The sequence below is a fragment of the Mustela putorius genome, unplaced genomic scaffold (genome assembly GCF_011764305.1).
Source record: "Mustela putorius furo isolate JIRA1106 unplaced genomic scaffold, ASM1176430v1.1 tig00003909_pilon_pilon_pilon, whole genome shotgun sequence".
NCBI classification, from domain to species: Eukaryota; Metazoa; Chordata; class Mammalia; order Carnivora; family Mustelidae; genus Mustela; species Mustela putorius.
In genome coordinates, this window is record NW_025422057.1 from 24,417,628 (window position 1) to 24,436,582 (window position 18,955).

At 41.6% G+C, this 18,955-nt stretch overlaps 1 protein-coding gene across 4 annotated transcripts in view; it reads right to left on the reverse strand.

Annotated features, from left to right (window-relative positions):
* The window catches only part of CFAP58 (cilia and flagella associated protein 58), a 121,324-nt gene that overhangs the window by 63,747 nt on the left and 38,622 nt on the right, over positions 1-18,955 (reverse strand). For all 4 annotated transcript variants that reach the window (XM_013054570.2, XM_013054569.2, XM_045068984.1 and 1 more), the window contains 4 exons: positions 18,455-18,592; positions 16,489-16,648; positions 11,963-12,045; positions 8,380-8,571 (listed from right to left, as the gene is read on the reverse strand). In XM_013054570.2, the coding sequence (XP_012910024.1) occupies positions 8,380-8,571; positions 11,963-12,045; positions 16,489-16,648; positions 18,455-18,592 (573 nt within the window). The remainder of the gene's footprint in view (positions 1-8,379; positions 8,572-11,962; positions 12,046-16,488; positions 16,649-18,454; positions 18,593-18,955) is intronic.

Consider the following 18,955-nt stretch of genomic DNA (forward strand, 5'->3'; position numbering starts at 1 on the left):
TAGTCAAAACATCACATAAACTAAGGCAGGATAAGAAAGTAGGTCACTGAATTTGGAGCCCTTTAACTTACATTTGATGAAATATCAGTATAATAAACTCCTCCAATAAGTTTTTCTGACTCAATGTCAATGATTTGAATGCTGACAATGCCTCTACCTTCATAATGAAACTGAAAAACTCACGCTCAGGAAAACAAAACAAAACAAAAAAACCTATGTGGCCAGGCATGTGAGATTTTTAAGTCTTCTCTATTTTCTATTTTTCTTGCTTTTTTATCTTATTCCCTACCTTAAATTTAGAAAGGCATATCTATGTTTCTGGGCGGTTTTTACGATTGCATTTTTTCAGGGGGGAATGATGAGGGAGCACGAGGCTGGCTGAAGACAAAGCAAAAGCTGGTGCCTTGCACCCCCCTCAGTCATAAGTGTAGCATCCCTCAAGCAGCCCGGACTGAGCAAATAGTTAACTTGCAGAGCTCCCAATCATGCTAGGAGTCTCCCTTGGCTTACAAATGTCCTAAATCTTACTAACAAAGACGGTTGATAACAGGATTGTGATACTCCACCAAAAAGTCTCCCAACTATCTTAATGTTAATGGTTGGTCTAAAGACAACATTGATCAAGCCGCAAGGGCAAGGCCTCCGGTAGGCCTCGGACATCCTGGCACCTTGTAGGCTCTCTTTAGCATATGAAAACTCCACTGACACCTCCCTTCCCCTCACCTTCCCCCAACCACAGGGTACATAACCTGCCACCCCTCACAACCCCGGGGCCAGCAGCTCTTCCTTCCCAGGGGTCCTGTCCCTGTGCTTTAATAAACCACCATTTTGCACCCTCCCCCCCCCAAAAATGTATTTTTTTAAGTAAGTTCTCCATCCAACATGGAGTTCAAATTCATGACCCCAAGATCAAAAGACTGAGCCAGCCAGGCACCTCTGTATTTCTCTTCTTTAGTTGTGCTTTTTTTTTTTTTTTAAGATTTTATTTATTTATTTGACAGACAGAGATCACAAGTAGGCAGAGAGGCAGGCAGAGAGAGAGGAGGAAGCAGGCTCCCCACCGAGCAGAAAGCCAGATGTGGGGTTTGATCCCAGGACCCTGAGATCATGACCTGAGCCAAAGGCAGAAGCTTTAACCCACTAAGCCACCCAGGCACCACTGTATTTCTGTTCTTAATAACTTATTGCATTAGGGGTGCCTGGGTGGCTCAGTCAGTTAAGTGTCTGCCTTTAGCTTAGTTCATGATCCCAGGGTCCTAGGATCATGCCCTGTGTCCAGTTCCCACAGGCAGCCTGCTTCTCCCTCTCACTCTGCCTGCAGCTCTTCTTGCTTGTGCACTTGCTCTTTCTCTGTCAAATAAATAAACAAAATTTTTAAAAAATAATAAATAACATATTACATTATCTTATAAAATGAGGGATATAATCATGTCTACCTCAAAGGGAGGTATGAGGATTTAAGTGAGAAGATACATATATTTGCACCATCATGTAAGTACTTAGCAGATCATACTTTTATCAGTTATTAAATAATAGATTATCATGATAAGGTAGTATTCTGTCATGTTATATAATACTAGTACTTAACAAATCAATTCAAGTTTTCTATGGATCAAATTCTGTCCGGCAGGAAAAGAGTAATCCCTAGACATATGTAATTTCATAATAACACAAAAAGCTTATAATTTGTCTAGGAAAGATTCCCTGTATAAAACTTCAAATTAAGACCAAAGAAACAGGAGCTCCATTTCATTATGAAGTACCAGTTCAATCAGTACTTCTCTGATCAACTTTCTTTCCTCACTTCTTTGTAAGCCCTTGAAAGCACATTATTATTCATTTCTTGGGAGCTTTGTCTAGGAGAGTTTTGCTTGCCACTGTTATAAGCAAATAAGCAGAGCTAAGGAACATGGAGGTAAAGATTCATTATGAAGGAATGCTTTTTGGTGTATAAAATGTCTGGAAAGGCAATGGCCAGAAGTTTAAGATTTAGAATGAGAAAGGAGGGGCTCTAAAATGAGCCAAGTGCATAATATGCAACATGTGCCTCAGATTTAATGATTAACCAGGAATAGTTTTACCCAGAATTTACAGAAGTTGAGTAAATACGGTGGACCGCAACTTATAATGCCATTCCTGGTGCCTCAGAGTGAAAGTTTGAGTGCAGCAGAGGAGAAAGCATGGGATAAAAAGCGCTGAATCTCTCTACTAGATTATGTTATGGTTCTGCAAATATTCACTCCCTCTCCTGTCACTACCACCTCCATGGGAAGAGCCTTCCCCTTGCTGTTGGACATGTGACTTGCCACAGCCAATGGGATGTCAGAGGAGAGAGCCATGAAATGTGCTTGTGTGCTTGGGTTTCTCCTTTGTTTCCTTTCTTCCTCCAGGACAACACCATGCATGCTGGAGGACCAGAAGGACGTAGGGCAGAACCAGACTGAACTGAGCCTCCAGCCAAGTGCAAGCAAGCCTAACCTAGGTCACCTGAGTTCCACCCAACTGCAGAGGTGTGAGAAGTTAAGTGTCGGGGCACCTGGGTGGCTCAGTTAAGTGTCTGCCTTTGGCTCAGGTCATGATATTGGGGTCCTAGGATAGAGCCCATGTCAGACTCCCCACTCAGCAGGGAGTCTCTTTCTCCCTTTTTCTCTCCCTATCCCTCTCCCCACCATTTGTGCTCTCTCTTGTACTTTCTCCCTCTCACATGAATAAATAAAATCCGAAGGAAGGAAGGAGAGGGAGGAAAGAAGGAAGGAAGGAAGAAAATGCTTATTTCTGCATGCCAATGAGATTTGGTGGTTGTGTATTGTGCCGCATTAGTATGGCAAGTGTTGACTGAGACAGGCACATAAGAAAAGGTTTAGAATTCTGAGCCAACCGATTCTGGCACAGAAAAGGATCTTCTTCCTCATTTGCAAATGCGAAGTTAAATTAATAAAACGTAACGTAGGGCTTTCGGTCTCTGAGAGTTCACCTTTCTTTCTCTAAACAGAAAGAACCAGAAGGCAAATGTGGACACTGTTTTTGCAGCCCAGAAGGCAGAAGAGACCATGCCACGAGTCCCCCACAGCTAAAATCACTGAGGATAACTCAGATTGTCAGTTATGACAACATGTTTCAAATGAATTTAAAATGGGGTAAGACCCATAATGATAAATACATTAGTGAAGAAGAATTTAATGTAAAAACCTAAAAGTAAGTCTTTGAGTGGTTAATTCAGATCTCTAATTATACTTTCCATTCATTCTTTCAAAAAATATTTGATACCTATTTAAGAAAGAAGTAATAAGAAGAGCTCAAAATTGAATACCAATCCTTCTCCTGTGCACAGAGATAAAACTAGTGCAAACCATGGAAGGAGTCTTGCATTCTGTCTTTATCAGATTCATATTGTGAACACGTTCCCCATTTTAAAAAATATTTTTCAAACACGTGGTCTTTATGGTACATAATATTGTATCAGATAAGTGTAGCACAATTTATTTTAAAGAATATCCTTTTATAAAACGCTTTGCATTTCTTCTATTTCCATAGATTGAGTTCTTACAAAAGAAATTGCTGGATTAAAACTTGGAACAACATATACTTACTCCAGAAGTTGATGAAAACATCAGTATCCTGACATTATCCCCAGCCCCTGATATCAATAGAGTTCAGGAAAGGGAATGTTCTGTTTATGGGAATGAGGTGTGTGTGTGTAGCAGAAAAGAAAGAAAGAAATATGGGGAAGGACATATTTCTTATATGTATTAAGGACATGCAGAGGCACCTGGGTGGCTCAGTGGGTTAAGCCTCTGCCTTTAGCTCAGGACATGATCTCAGGGTCCTGGGATCAAGCCCTACATCAGGCTCTCCGCTTGGCAGGGAGCCTGCTTCCCCCTCTCTCTGCCTGCCTCTCTGTCTGCCTACTTGTGATCTCTAATAAATAAATAAAATCTTAAAAAAAAAATGACATGCAGGTCCTTAATAAGTGGTCCAGGGGTAGCTGGGTGGCTGAGTCGGTTAAGCATTGGACTATCGATTTCGGCTCAGGTCATGATCTCAGAGTTGTGAGATCAAGCCCCAAGTCGGGCTCTGCAGAGTGTGCTTGAGATTTAATTTTTCCCTCTCCTTCTGCCCCTCCCCTTGAGCTCACTCCCTCTTGAAATACCAACTGAGTATTACTCCCACCTTAAAAGACCACCAGAGACATGAGTCAAAGCCAAGCAGCAAGGGTCGTTTATTGCAGGTTCAAACCTGGACCTCTGCGCCGCTGGTTGCCGATAAGGCCGAGCGGTCCAGAGTTGGGTTGGTGCAGGGTTTTTATACACAGATACAAACAAGTTTCGGGTGGGGCTGAGCTGATTGGTTGACAGTTTGAACAGGCATACTTGGCGCCAGCGGATTGGTTCAGGGGGCCCACGCGCGAAAAAAGCAAGCGTTCCTACAGAAGCGAAACTAGCTGGTTAACAGGATAAAAATGCACTTCTAGCCAGGGGGGTTCTTTTGGTCTTTCACTCTCTCTCTTCTTTTCTCTAAAATGGGTGGCCGAGTCAGTTAAGTGTCTGCCTTTGGCTCAGATCATGATCCCAGGGTCCTGGGATAGAGTCCCACATGGGCTCCCTGCTTAGTGGGGAGCCTGGTTCTCCCTCTTCCTCTGCCTGTTGCTCCCCTACCTGTGCTTGCTCTCTCCTTCTTTCTGTGTGTCAAATAAACAAAATATTTAAGAAGAAGAAGAAGAAGAAGTCGTTTAGAGATAACCCAGGTTGCTGTAGCAACTGATACATGCTGTCAGGGGTTAAGTAAGAAACAGAAAAATTACAATTGATAAAGAATTTGTTAAGAACTTATGCTTAAATGATTTAGTGACACATTATACAATCTTGTGAAGTTAAACATCAGAATTATGAAAAACAGTTACCAGCAAAACTTGGTACGTCTACATTTTTACAAGGAAACTGAAAAATCAATAATCCTATATTAAAATCAGTGACAGCCTCCTTTATACCACTCATCATCCATCCATTTGTTTAACAAACACTTCTAGTGTGCCTACTATTTACCGGCACACTAGAAATGAAGAAATGAATGAGATAAAACTTTATTCCCAAGAGCTCACTGTAAAGTTGGAAAAACAAATGTGTAAAGAAAATAATTACTCTAAGGATGGTAAGTACCATTGCAAAGATACAAGCAAAGCCATAAAGAAGAGAGTCGGAGCAGGTTTGAGCTCAGAGATGAGCTTTTGAGCGGGGTATTGAGGATAAAGAGGAATTTTCCAGGCAGAAAAAGAAAAGAAGGACCTTCTAGGGAGAACAAAGGGCTTGGACTCTGTCCCATAAATCACAGTCGACCATTGCATCGTCTTGTGTGGATTATAGGTATGTACCCAAATACTGACTCACTCTATCAGGTGGGGCCAGGGCAGCTAGCATCCCTAGGTTAGTCCCCTGCAACCCTGAGTGTCACGGCCGGCGCGACAAATCGACCAGGAACGTGAGGGTAAGAGGATGGTGAAAAGAACTTAAAGAGACAAAGAGATGGGGGCAGGAGGAGCACCGAGGAGGATGTCCAACAGTGCTAAGTTTATTCAAAGCACTAAGGCCATATATCTAGTGATAGTAGAAGAAGCAATACACCTGTGTCTAGTTGAACAACCACGAGTTCCCATAATAAGTTTCACATTTAACTATAAGCAGACCTCGTGATGCCAAACGGCTGATGCTAGTACAATTGTTCTGTATTGATACAGAAAAACTGAAAGTAATTTATGAGCAGTATTAGGGCAGCAAGGACCAGCCATGAACTTATGACCCCGAATTGTTCTCATTTGTTTAGCAAGTGTGTGGGAAGTCACGTAGGCGAGCGCACAACACATAGCACAGACCCTTTCTCAGTGCTACTCAACTTTTCCCGTCCTAAACCTTTTGTTAGGTTATTCAGACTTTAAAGGAGGCACAAGTCAGGGCCTGGTTGGGTCCTCGTCTCAAGCAAGGCCTCCCACACCTGAACAGTTTCCCCCCTTATTTCCCATAAGCTATAGACATATTTTCTATATGTGCTAAGGATGCAAAAAAAAAGTTAGAAAGCACAGACCCAGATTGCTGAGAAGTGAGAACTGGGGTTTGTAAGGCCAGGAGTGATACCAGTATCACACTGGGATTTTTTTTTTTTTTTAAGATTTTATTTATTTATTTGACAGAGAGAAATCACAAGTAGACGGAGAGGCAGGCAGAGAGAGAGAGAGGGAAGCAGGCTCCCTGCTGAGCAGAGAGCCCAATGCGAGACTCGATCCCAGGACCCTGAGGTCATGACCTGAGCCGAAGGCAGCGGCTTAACCCACTGAGCCACCCAGGCGCCCCCACACTGGGATTTTTAACAGTGAACTTCGATAGTGTGATGGCAGCCAGAGGTGGAGGGACACTGATGACCAGGAAGGTGAAGCAGGAAGATCACACTTTCAGATACATTTCCTGTCTTGGCATACAGCACCTCCCCCTTACTAGGATTATATTCCTACCCAGGGATGCTGGGCTTGGCCATGTTATTTGCTTTGGCTGAGGGGAAATGTGTGGACAAGCCCTGTGCCTTCCTCTTCCCAGCAGAAGCTCTGAAAGCATCACAAGGTCCACTACTACCCTGTTTTCGCTCTCAAAGAGGCCAGCACATCCCAACAGAATCAGTGTGGAATGAAGAGGACCCAAAGCAGGGCACCAGCAGCCCCCCAAGGCCACTGATTGAATCTTTGTTGCTATAAACCACTAAGATTTGAGGGTTATTTCTTACAGCCAAAGCTGACGAATGTGCAGCCTGATGGGCTAGCCCAGGCTGGAGCATATGATTGGAGAATACGAGTTCCTGGACCGACCACCGGCTTTCTGGGAGTCAGGAAATCCATCAACCGTGCTTGTAAGATGATTAAGTGAGAAAAGAAACACACTGTATTCCAATGGCCCCCAATCAGGGCTGTGAGAATCACCGGGTGTGGGGAGAGTGGAGGGAGGGGGGATCTTTTACACGGAAGACGCGTTCAGCCTGGGCTAGACTGAGCATAGCCCAGTCCAAACTTACATGCTACAAACATCTGCTCAGCGTTTATTTAGTCTAAGCGGAAAGAAGATGATTTCCCAACAGTGAAGCTTGTTTCCCTCTTTCTTAATGTTTATAATTCAAATGTTGGCTGTCCTCCTTGTCATCTTCACTGAGATTCCACTCCAAAACAAAACAAAACAAAACAGAGTGAAACACGCAAGAGCGCGGGGAAACACTGTAGATTTCACTGAGGAGATGAAAGAGAGGGCTTACACCGCAGAGCAGATAACATTTTGCCAAGGGGCTGGGCCGGGGTGGGGGTGGGGGGGGTCTCGTTAATCTCCCCCCCCCCCCCCGAACCCTCTTCTTAGCCTCATACTTAAAATGTTCCTTCATTCCCCAACACTGCCTCCTGACATCATGAAACCCCCTGTTCTACGCCATCTGGGAATACACTGAAGGCGGTCGAGTCTAACCACTCATGCTGAATGCTGGCCATGTGCTAAGACAATGGGTTAAAGCAGATCTGAAATCCCTGAAGTCGTTTTCAAGACACTGCCATGAGCACTCTCCCTTCTCCGCAGTTTACAGGAAGTAGAGATCTGGGACTTAGCTGCTCAACGTGTGAATTTCTACCACTGGTGAGGTTTCCAGGTTCCCAACAGTTGGGAAATAAAAATGCCCTTAGAGGAGCACCTGGGTGGCTCAGTGGGTTAAAGCCTCTGCCTTCAGCTCAGGTCATGATTCCATGGGGTCCTGGGATCAAGCTCCACATCAGGCTCTCTGCTTAGCAGGGAGCTTGCTTCCTCCTCTCTCTCTGCCTACCTCTCTGCCTACTTGTGATCTCTGTCTGTCAAATAAATAAATAAAATCTTTTTAAAAATAATAATAATAATAATTTTTTTAAAAATGCCCTTAGAATGTGTGACTATTTACCTGATGCCAGGAGTCACTCACATCTTAATTTGAAGTCATTTAATTAGAAGCCTTTCTCCTGAGGACTGGAATCCTCAGTCTGAGGGGACAAGGGTTTCAGGAATAGACGTGGGGGGTGAGAACAAAGGGTACAGAGATGGGGATGCTGACAGCACCCCACCACCCCGAACCCAAGCGTCCAACACAGGGAAATTGCACAGCAGGGCAACAGGGGAGGGGCCTCGAAGGGGAAATGGAGACCCTCAAAGCATTGACCTTGTCTGTTTCATAGTCTGACCCAGATCAGCCCCAGGACAGCTTTTCTTCCATCAACATTGTTCCTCTTAAATTCTCATGCAAACCACCAGCTCAGATCTGAAGCAATCCTCTTTGCTACAGTGTGTGACCTTCAGAGAGAAGGTCTCCACTCACATCATCAAGGAGTGCTCTTACCTTTTGGGTAAGCTCACTGGCTTCATTGATGTACCGATCTCGCTCCTTTTCCAGCTGAAAGATGATCTTTCTCTGCTTCTGAGCCTCATCTTTGTAGTTCTGGATTTCTTCCTCCAGGTTCCTCTTGGCTTGCTCATGGAGCTTTACCAGGTCTATCTGCTTCTGGGTCGCACTGACCGCCTTAAGCATATTCTAAAAATAAGGACAACAGAGCAGTCACGCTACTTAAAATGTGTGGGGATTTCTGGATAAATCTACCCCGTTTCATCCCTAAAATAATTAGACACATAGTTTTTTGGATAAATAAAGATAATCATATTCTCTACAGCTTATTTAGAGCTTAATCTGTTAATTTTGCACAAGGCAAACACATGCATAGGTACATTACGTGACCACAACATCCCAAGGAAGTAAGCACTATCTTGCTCCCATTTTAAGGGTGGGAAACTGATACTCTGAAGTTAAGGTGCTTGCTTACAAGTTCAATCAACAGGGCAGTGGCAGAGCCAGGATTTGAGTCCAGGTCCAGCTGACCCCAAAGATAACCTCCATCCCAGGTCTAGTCTTGTTCCTGGGAGCCTAGAACAACGGAACCTACTCACCTAACAGGGCTTTGACTACAAAGTAAAATAAAACCAACTCGTTAAAAATGTAACTATCTAGAATTAACATATGATCCAAAATCTCACTCCAGGGTACCTAACCCAGAAGCACTGGAAACAGGTGATCAAACAAGAATCAGTATACGAATGCTCACAACAGCACCAGTCACAAGAGCCAAAACGGGCAAACAACCCAAAAGTCGATCAGCTGATGAACAGGTCGTCAAAATGTGGTACATCCACACAGGCGAACATTCATCAGCCACAAAAAAGAACGAAGTCCTGATACAGGGTACAGCAGGGCTGAAGCCTAGAATCATTATTCTGAGTGGAAGAGGCCACACATAAAAGGTTCATGCATAACGGGATTCCAGTTCTATAAATATCCAAAAGAGTCAGATCCACAGAGGAAGAAGGCAGATTCGTGGTCCTTGGCTGGGGCGGGGGGGCCGGGGGCGGGTAGTGGGGCATGTGGGGGGAATAACTGCTTTGCAGGTACACGGGTTCCTTCTGGAACGAAGGAAGTGTTCTGCAGCTAAGTTTGGTGACAGTTACATGACACCGTCAATGTACTCATGGTCACTCAGGATAAATTCCGTCTTGTGTTTATTTTACCATAATAACACACCAACGAGCCCAGTTTCTTAAAGAATACAGATGCCTGTGCCCCATCTCTAGAGATTCCAGTTCAGTGGATTTGGGAGGGGACCCAGGTGCCAACATTTTTTTTTTTTTTTTTTAGTGCTGCATGAGTGATTTCTGCTGCTGCAATGGAAATTCCAAGTTTGGCTGCCCCGGAAGCCAGCCTGTGCCCCGAAAACAAGGAGTCAACAGAGGAGTGCTGCTGTGGCAGGCAAGCTCATCCAGGAGGGTTCGGTTCTCTGGCCGCAGGTGAATGGACCTGCAACTTTTGAAATAGGGCCTTTAATTTTCTGCAACTCAATAGAGGACGTAAACTTGGGAGCTGGTGGTGATAGTCATCTTTTTTTTTTGCCAAACAGACCAGGAAACTGGGAGGCATTCTTCCCCAAAAGAGAAGAACGAAAGCAAAAACTCAGCAGGAAATCCAGTGGTGGTGAGAGAGGGCTTTCTGTGTATCCCAAGAATGTCAGGTCAGTTTCCTATCAGTTCCCGAGGCCCAGATGTATCCTCGGGTACCACAAGGCTCCTTGTTGTCCCTTCCCAAATCTCTAAGCAACACAGACCCCCAGCCAGGTCTGAAAACCACTGGAATATAAACACACTATACCTCAGATGGGTGATGAAGCAGAAAATAGAAAAGGTCAACTTGATTTTCAAGTATTGAATTCAACATCCACTCTATAAAAGACAAAGCCATTTTAACATGACACTGAAAGAATGAGAATGTGTTAACATTGCTGCCTGTCAAAACCATGTCACTATTCATTTAATGAAGGGGGTATGGGGTATTTCCAGTCAGTGGGGCAAGACTGTATTATTAGTGATGGTGGGTTGCGTACCTGCAGAGGGTCAGACGCTGGCTGGGCAAAGCACTAAGAAAGGAGGCATACTAGCCAGAAAAGAAAAAACTATATCCTGTTTTGGAAGAGGAACTGATGTTAGTCAAATCAAACAAATAAAAGTGAAATTAATGTTGTGCTATGTGTCCTATTATGGCAGAAAATCTATTGGTTGGCCACCAGTATTCATAAAATATAAACAGGTTAAAGGCATGTCTTAAAAATACATTTAAAATTCTAAATCCGGGGCGCCTGGGTGGCTCAGTGGATTAAGCTGCTGCCTTCGGCTCAGGTCATGATCTCAGGGTCCTGGGATCGAGCCCCGCATCGGGCTCTCTGCTCAGCAGGGGGCCTGCTTCCTCCTCTCTTTCTCTCTCTGCCTGCCTCTCTGTCTACTTGTGATCTCTCTCTGTCAAATAAATAAATAAAATCTTTTTAAAAAATAAAATAAAATAAAATTCTAAATCCAACAACATTGTTTGCATGTGCAAATTTATTAAATAAAGGAATAGTTTTCAGGATTATGCAAAAAAACAATGGTTTTCTAAGGAGCGCTCAGCATGTAAAGATAGGTAATCTCCTATTATTTCCCAGGATCCTTAAATAGTCTTCTTCAAGCTTCCAGAGTGGTCTATTTTGTCAATATTTGTTCGATTCTGCAAAGCCTAAAGAAATAATGAAAGTTGGAGTAAAAAAATATAGGCTATTTCTACTTGATGAGATGACTGTCTTGGCTAAAAGCCATAGACTGTTCTGGAAGGAGCCTTCTCACTCTTCATCTGGCCCTTTGATTTTTTTTCCTCCCTGGAGAAAATCCCTGAGCAGGAAAGTTTACCCTAAATTCTTGGAACTCGAAGGGTGACAATCAATGGAAGGAATCCTCTGGGCTGGTTTGGAGAAGAGAGGGTTCAGGATCCTCCCATAAATAGAGGCTTTCCAGGCCTCAAGCTCCTGAAACCCCTCCCTCAGCTTTGGACCAGACTGAGCTCAGGAACAAGGAGATGAAAGGGCTGAAAACAAAAATAAAAACCTACAACAGTCCCCAAGAGATGGAGGGAAGTTTTATGGCATCAACCGGGCTTTCTTACACCAAATTCCTCGAAGGTAATATTGTATCAGCGCTCACTTGTATCTTCTGGATTAGCAAAATTGCAGATTATAGATATTAAATTCAGAAATTTTGATCAACTGCTTAGGATGCCAAATAATACACCAGCAATAAAATCAAAATCCACAAAACGCTCTTAAATCCCCTGCTCGTTTATATGATAATTCCCCCCACATCCCTTTGTGCTCACAGGTAATAACGCAGTTTCAGTTCTCAGCCCATGAATGGTGGACTGTGCCTGGCAGCTTGGAAGAAAACGGAGCACGATTATTTATTTCTAATCTACTTTTGTTCGCTTCAGAGTTTTCTTTCCCCTGCACAACCGGTTAGAGGCAGATATCATAGCATTAAAGGAGGACATTTATTTACCGGTACTATGGGAACATACGTACCTTATTTAGTATGTCCCTTTCTCTCAGAAGCTCATCCATCGCTTTCTTATCAAGTTCTGCTTGTTTCTTTGAAGCCTCCACCTCTAAATGACCAAGGAGAAGAAGAAGAAATATGGAGCCGACCCAAGAAAGAATCTGTCAAGGCCAAAGCCAATGCAATAGAGAAACTGCTTTACAGGTTTATCTGCAGCTATAAAATTCCTGTTTATTGAGTGTTCCATGATCTTCATTATAGCTCAGTACAGGAGGTCTCCCGTCCCACTGAACACAGGGAAACTGAGTCTCAGCGGGGTTGAGACACATGCTACCCATCTGCAACCAAGAAGGGCTGAGGCTGAGAGCATGGTTTCTCTGACTCCAAAAGTCCTTGCTCTTTTTAAATCTTTTTAATTATACAAGTAATTATGAATACAGAAACAAATGAGGCATCCAAATAAGCAAAAGGGAAAAAAATTCAAGTCAACCAGAATCTACTTAAGATTTTGATATGTCTTTCCAGACTTTTTCCTATGCAAATGTGTGTGTGCATAAAAATACAGATATATACACATTCATATATATATACCAAAAGTGAATTATATAACACATACTGTTTCGTAGCTTGCTTTTATAATTAACTAACATAAAATAAATGCCTCTCTATATTATAAATGTGCATCTACAACAGAATTTTAATGGCCCCATGATATTTCACTATACGAAAATGCATAATTTATTTAGCCAATCCCCCACCTTAACATTTAAATTGCTTCCATTTTACTTATTTATTTGCAATTATAAGCCATAATTCTGTGAAAGTTCTTGTTCATTTGTTACTCTAGAAGAGGAAGTCCTGGATCGAAGGCGATTTAAAAAAAAAAAAAAAAAAAGGCATTTCTCTCCTACTGCCAAATTTCTTTCCAGAAAACTAATAGCAGTTTAAATCCACACCCAAATCACTACTGGGTATTATCATGCTCTTCGATCTCTTTAACAATCCAATAGATTATTAAAACCCTATCTCTGTATTTAATTTACATTTCTTTGATTAGTAGTAATATTATTACTTTTTCATGTTTAATGACCATATATTTGTATTTCTGTTTTTAAAATTGCCCACACTTTCCCTATGTCCATTTTTCTTACAAATTGTTTATCCCCTTTGTGGATTTGTAAGAACTCTTTATATATAACAAAAATACTAACTCTTTGGCAATGTTTTCATCAATTTGTCTTTATATAGAGAAACTTTGATATATTAAAAAAAAAAACCCTCAGCTTTTATTTCATTAAATTTTCTCGATCTTGGCTTTCTGGTTTCCACATTGTAGGTATTAACTTTTTTTTCCCCCAAAAGTAACTTATCGTCATACTACCATCTTAAGAATCCCTACTGCACGCTGGTGTGAAACACCTTTATCTTGATGCTAACCTTGGGTCTTTTTGTGGCTGTTCCAATTTCTTCCACTGACCTGTTTATCAGGCATTTTCACCACAGTCTTTGATTACTGAAGCTTTTTTTTTTTTTTAAGATTTTTTTTATTTATTTGACAGAGATCACAAGTAGGCAGAGAGGCAGGCAGAGAGAGAGGAGGAAGCAGGCTCCCCGCTGAGCAAAGAGCCCGATGCAATGCGGGGCTCCATCCCAGGACCCTGGGATCATGACCTGAGCTGAAGACAGAAGCTTTAACCCACTGAGCCACCCAGGTGCCCCTGATTACTGAAGCTTTATAATATTAAATGCTTAGTGAGGCAAATGCTCCCTTATCACTCCTCTTTTCCAGAATTTTATAGCTACTGTCACCTGTTTATTCTTCTGGAGGATCTCTGGAATTAGTTTTCAAGTCCCAACAATATAACTTACTGAAATTTTTATTGGAAATATTAAATGTATAGGTTAATTTAGGTAGATTTATATATTTATCATATTGTGCTTTCTCATCCAGGAAGTCTGTGTATCTCTCCATTTTTCAAGTCTTCCTTTATACCCCTCAATAGAATTCTGTAGCATGTTTTATATACATGTCTTGCAGGTATCCCGGTAACTTTATTTATAGATATTTTATTACTTTAGTTGCTATTGTGAAAAGGGGTTTTTCCATCATATATTCTAACCGGTTCTTTGTACAAAAGGAAGCACAAAAGATATGTATATATTTATTTTATAACCTGCCACCCCAGTGAACTCTCATTAATTCCGGCAATTTATCAGTTAGTTTCTTGGGTTTTGTGACAGAAAATAGTAACACATGGAGGACTTGAGCTCCTAACTATTTTGTCCAAGGAAAGTTTACCCTAAATTCTTGGAACTAGTTAAATTCTTAAGAATGACAGTCAATGGAAGGAATCCTCTGGACTGGTCTGGAGAAGAAAGGGGTGGGGGTCAGTGTTTTCCCATAAATGGAGGCTTTCCAGGCATTAAGCTCCCACAACCCCTCCCTCAGCATTGGACCAGACTGAGTTCAGGAACTTGGAGATGTAAGGGCTGAAATGCCACTCTTTGATCAGGCACATTAAAAGAAAGAGTTCCCTAAGAAGAAATAATAATGTTAACAAGATCTATAAAATAGGGGCACCTGGGTGGCTCAGTGGGTTAAGCCTCTGCCTTCAGCTGGTCGTGATCCCAGGGTCCTGGGATCGCCCGCCCCCCCCCCCCCCCGCATTGGGCTCTCTGCTCAGCAGGGAGCCTGCTTCCCTTCCTCTCTCTCTGCCTGCCTCTCTGCCTACTTGTGATCTCTCTCTGTCAAATAAATAAATAAAATCTTTTAAAAAAAATCTATAAAATAACCATAGGAGAGAGCATGATGATTTCTCTGAACATGATTTAAGGATGAAGGATTGGGTCCAACACAGAATGAATAATTTTTTTCCAAAACGTAGAACTATTGCAAGCAAAAATATAGAAATGTAAATGTGGGAATGTTTTGTAAGTCACTAAGCCAGTCACAAAATATGGTCTAGTAATTCCGTTTCTCTTCCTGTCACTGAAGACATTAGATCGTAAACTTCATGCAAGACCACCAGCATTCTGAGGGCAGAGACCTTCACGTACCTAATGCCAACCTTACTGCCTGCACATAGTAGGCACCCAATCTATTGAGGGAATGAATGGACGAATTGTCAAGATAAGCCACAACTGTACCTCCATAAAAGATTATTTCCTCATGTCTGAGAAGGAAAAATATCTGTACTTTTCAAAGTCTTACAAAACAAATACAGTTGACTGTTGAACAACACTGGAGTTAGGGATGCCCATCCCCCATGAAGCTGAAATCCACATAAAACTCTGACTCCCCCAAAACTTAACTACCAATAGCCTACTGCTGACCAGAAGCCTTACTGATAACAGAAACAGTCAATTAACACATCTTCTGTATGTTATACGTATTTCATACTATATTCTTACAATAAAGTAAGCTAGAGAAAAGAAAATGCATTAAGAATACAAAGAAAATACGTTTATATTGTACTGTATTTATTTTTAAAAATCCACATATAAGTGGACCCACACACTTCAAACATATGTTGTTTAGGATCAAGTGGATTTCTGAAAACCTTACTTAGAGATCTAGGTTTTACCTAACTTTTAGTGAAGCAGTGTATATGTTTATGTTTGATCTGTGTTGCCTCAGCCAGTGACTTACAACTCACGGTAGCCCACATAAGTTCAATGACGTGTTCCTGCCTCACATACTCTGGTGTAGTTAAATTCAAACCCAGATCCCCTGTCTTCAAGTCTGGAGCAGTTTCTCCCACACCAAATTCGACTAGTAAATCCTATTTTCAATTCTATTCTTTTTCAGAATGAGATGACATTTTATCTTACTACTTATATTAATAGTAATATACCTGGAGAATAACTGATGCCAGTTAGTAAGCACTTTCAATGTGTTAAGTACTATCTCCAAATGCTTTATGGATATTAGTCCATCTCATTCCCCAAGAGTAAATACGACAAAGGCGGGATCCGAACCCAGTTAGACATGACCCTATAGTTTCTATCCTTTATGATTTTTCTGACTATAATGGCCTTCCATGGCACTTAAATTATTCCTGCACAGGGAAATGTGATAGCCGGTTAAACAAGTGTTTACCACATGGTAAAGTACTAACAGAGGAAAGAAGTTAGGAGCCTTCTAGATTCTTGGTACAATATTGTTCCAAATATTGCTAGTGGGAGACATTTGTTTTAATCTATCCCCTATCTTCCATGAGAAAAGGAGCTAAAGCAGGAGGTCATGGAGAACCAAGAACTATGAGTACAGATGTTATTTATTCCAGTGACAAGTACAGAGCAATACTCTTGGCTGGATTTACATTGTACCAATATAGCCTGTTAAGGAATTTTTTAATGTAAAAAAGTTAAAGATATTCAAAACGATGTCCCCAGCATATTGGCTGCTCACCAGCTGGAAAGCTGTTTTACTGATTATATTTGGCATGGTTTGTGTCTGTATGCATAGAGCCCTTGGTCACCAAATGCCATCAGCCATCAATGAAATGTTTACAAAGGAATAAAACAAAGCGCAAAATCGTTCTTGGTTTACCTCTCTCTAATCCCAAGATCTGATTTTTTAGAGTTTCCCTGTGCTGTTCCACTTCTAACTTTTGATCTTCAATCTGGTGCAGTTTCTTATGGATTTGTTCTCTGATTTTGTTGAGCTTCCCAATGTCAACCCGCATCTGATGGACTTCCTCCTCTTTGGCCTGTAATTAATGAGACAGCATTAACCGGGAACACTCAGTAAATAAAGGACCAGTGATTTCACGATGGTAAATTCAGAACCAATAAAACGAAATTGTTCCCGTGTCAGTGCAAGGTTGCTCTACGGGTTAAAAAAACACACACACACTGTTTGGTCTTGAGAGAAATTGAAAAACTATTCTCTAAATAAAATAGTTGGCAATGTAAGCAAAAAAATAATGAAAAGACTGATCAGACCTGATGGCTCAAGGCACCACTGAGTTGTTGAATCCAACAGGATAAGAATGCTGAGTTGTATGTATCATAAATGTGTGAATTTTGTGTACAAATGCTGTATTTGATGGACAATTTTTATGGACTCGCAGACTGATCTCTCTCAGAAGATTACTAACATATTATAACGTATTTAAATATCCTTGTGAACCCACGTGGCCAGTATAGGACAATAACATACACTAGTGGAAGGGCCCTCCCTCCTCAACAGATGTAGGTCTGTGGGTGTACCTAAAGATAAACGGACAGGGCAACACAAACAGGCAAGTCTACATAATGGTGAAAAGTACCAAAATAATTCTTCTAGCAAAAGAAAGCACTAGATTTTCATCAATGGATTTTGAGTTTTGTGACTTCTTTAAATTTAAGTTCATTTTTAAAAATTTTGCCATTTTTAGAAATTACCAGAAAAGCAACGGGTGATTCTTCCTCAAATAAACATTAGCAATTATCCCCAGCTCTTGCCAAGGAAGAAATTGCACTGAGCTGGGCATGTTATTCTCAGATTCTTGCTGGAAATAGAATTCTGTAAGTTCAGAATCTGATAACAACAATACTCCATCTTTCAAGGTGCCCCCATTCTTGTTATCAAAGAAGAGAATTAATGGCATAAGTATTTTTACTTTAATTTCACCTTAGGGGCTAATATATTATTTTTCCTTAAGTAGCCATTTCATTTCTGCTTCCATTTACAGCTTTCTCATAAAGAATGGTTTCAAAGCAAACCATTCTGGACTGCTTTAAATGCTCCTCTGTCTCAGATTTACATGGTCTAAATTAGCTGAACTAAGGCCCTTTCCAATTAGAACATTAGAATGTTCTAACTCAGTAGTTATTAATCCAGACCCCGTGGTTAGAAGTCGGAAAAGTCCTGGAAACCTGAGACAGCATTCAAAACAAGATGCAAGATGTATGCATAAGTGTGTGTGTGCGTGTGTGTGTGCATGTGCATGCTGTCAGCAGACTGTCAAAAGGGCCTGTGATGCAAAAATTGTTATGATTCATTGATCAAATCCATGTATCATTCTTGATTGGTCACTTCATTGAGTCCTGGGAGAAGAATGGAGACTGTCTTGAAATTTGCAGGACAAAAGTAAGAATCATGGTTCCACACTCCTGGAAGGAGACACACATAAGTGCCAAATCCATTCCCGACGGCTCCCATTCCACCTTCTCCGGACAAATCGTAAAATATAACCTGACCTCTTTGCTACTCACCCACGTAAATGGTTTCTAGCTGAGGGCAACTACTTACTGCCAAGGCTAAGTTACAGAGATGAGCATCTGAGCTCATTTTTGAAAACACTTGGCATAATCATATGATCAACATTCAGGTTTATGGTCTTAGAAAAATGGAAGTCATCAAAGTATCTCCTTCCAGGCAGAAAGCCACCACTGAAAGCTTGTGCCTGCCTCTGACATATTGAGGCTAGTACAGGTTACCTAACCAAGGGCTCCAGCCACAAAGGCAAACCTATAGTGATAGCGAATGAAGGAACACGTGCTGGGGAACAGATAAGTCACTTGGTATTTACTTTGAGCTCCAAAGACTTCTGTTGGTTTTCCTGGGATAGCTGCTCGCAAACCAAACTGTGTTGTTCATTCTCTTGCTGAAGTTTAGAATTTCTCATCTGAAACTGCTCCAGTTCCTTTGCAGCTCTTTCATTCAATATCTGAAAGGCGCAGAACGAGCCGGTTAATGCTTTTTAATCTGATTACAATATCTGCATATGCACACAGGAGACCCCCACCAACCTCCTGGGACAGTCACAGCAAGCACACTTTCTTTGTCTTTGTAGAAATTGTTCTTTATCCCCGGTGAAAGCACTAATGCACTCAAATATGACAAACGTTAGATGGCTGAGGAAAACGAAGCCTTCTAATGAATAACACAGAGAGCATAATTTTTTTCCGGAGAGCCTTGGGAAGTCTTGTTCACAGGTGGCGGATAAATATTTTAATGCCTGTTTGCCGTTTGGCAAGCTTCACATACGCAACAATTGCTATAATCATTGCAAATGAGCTAGAGATTCAAA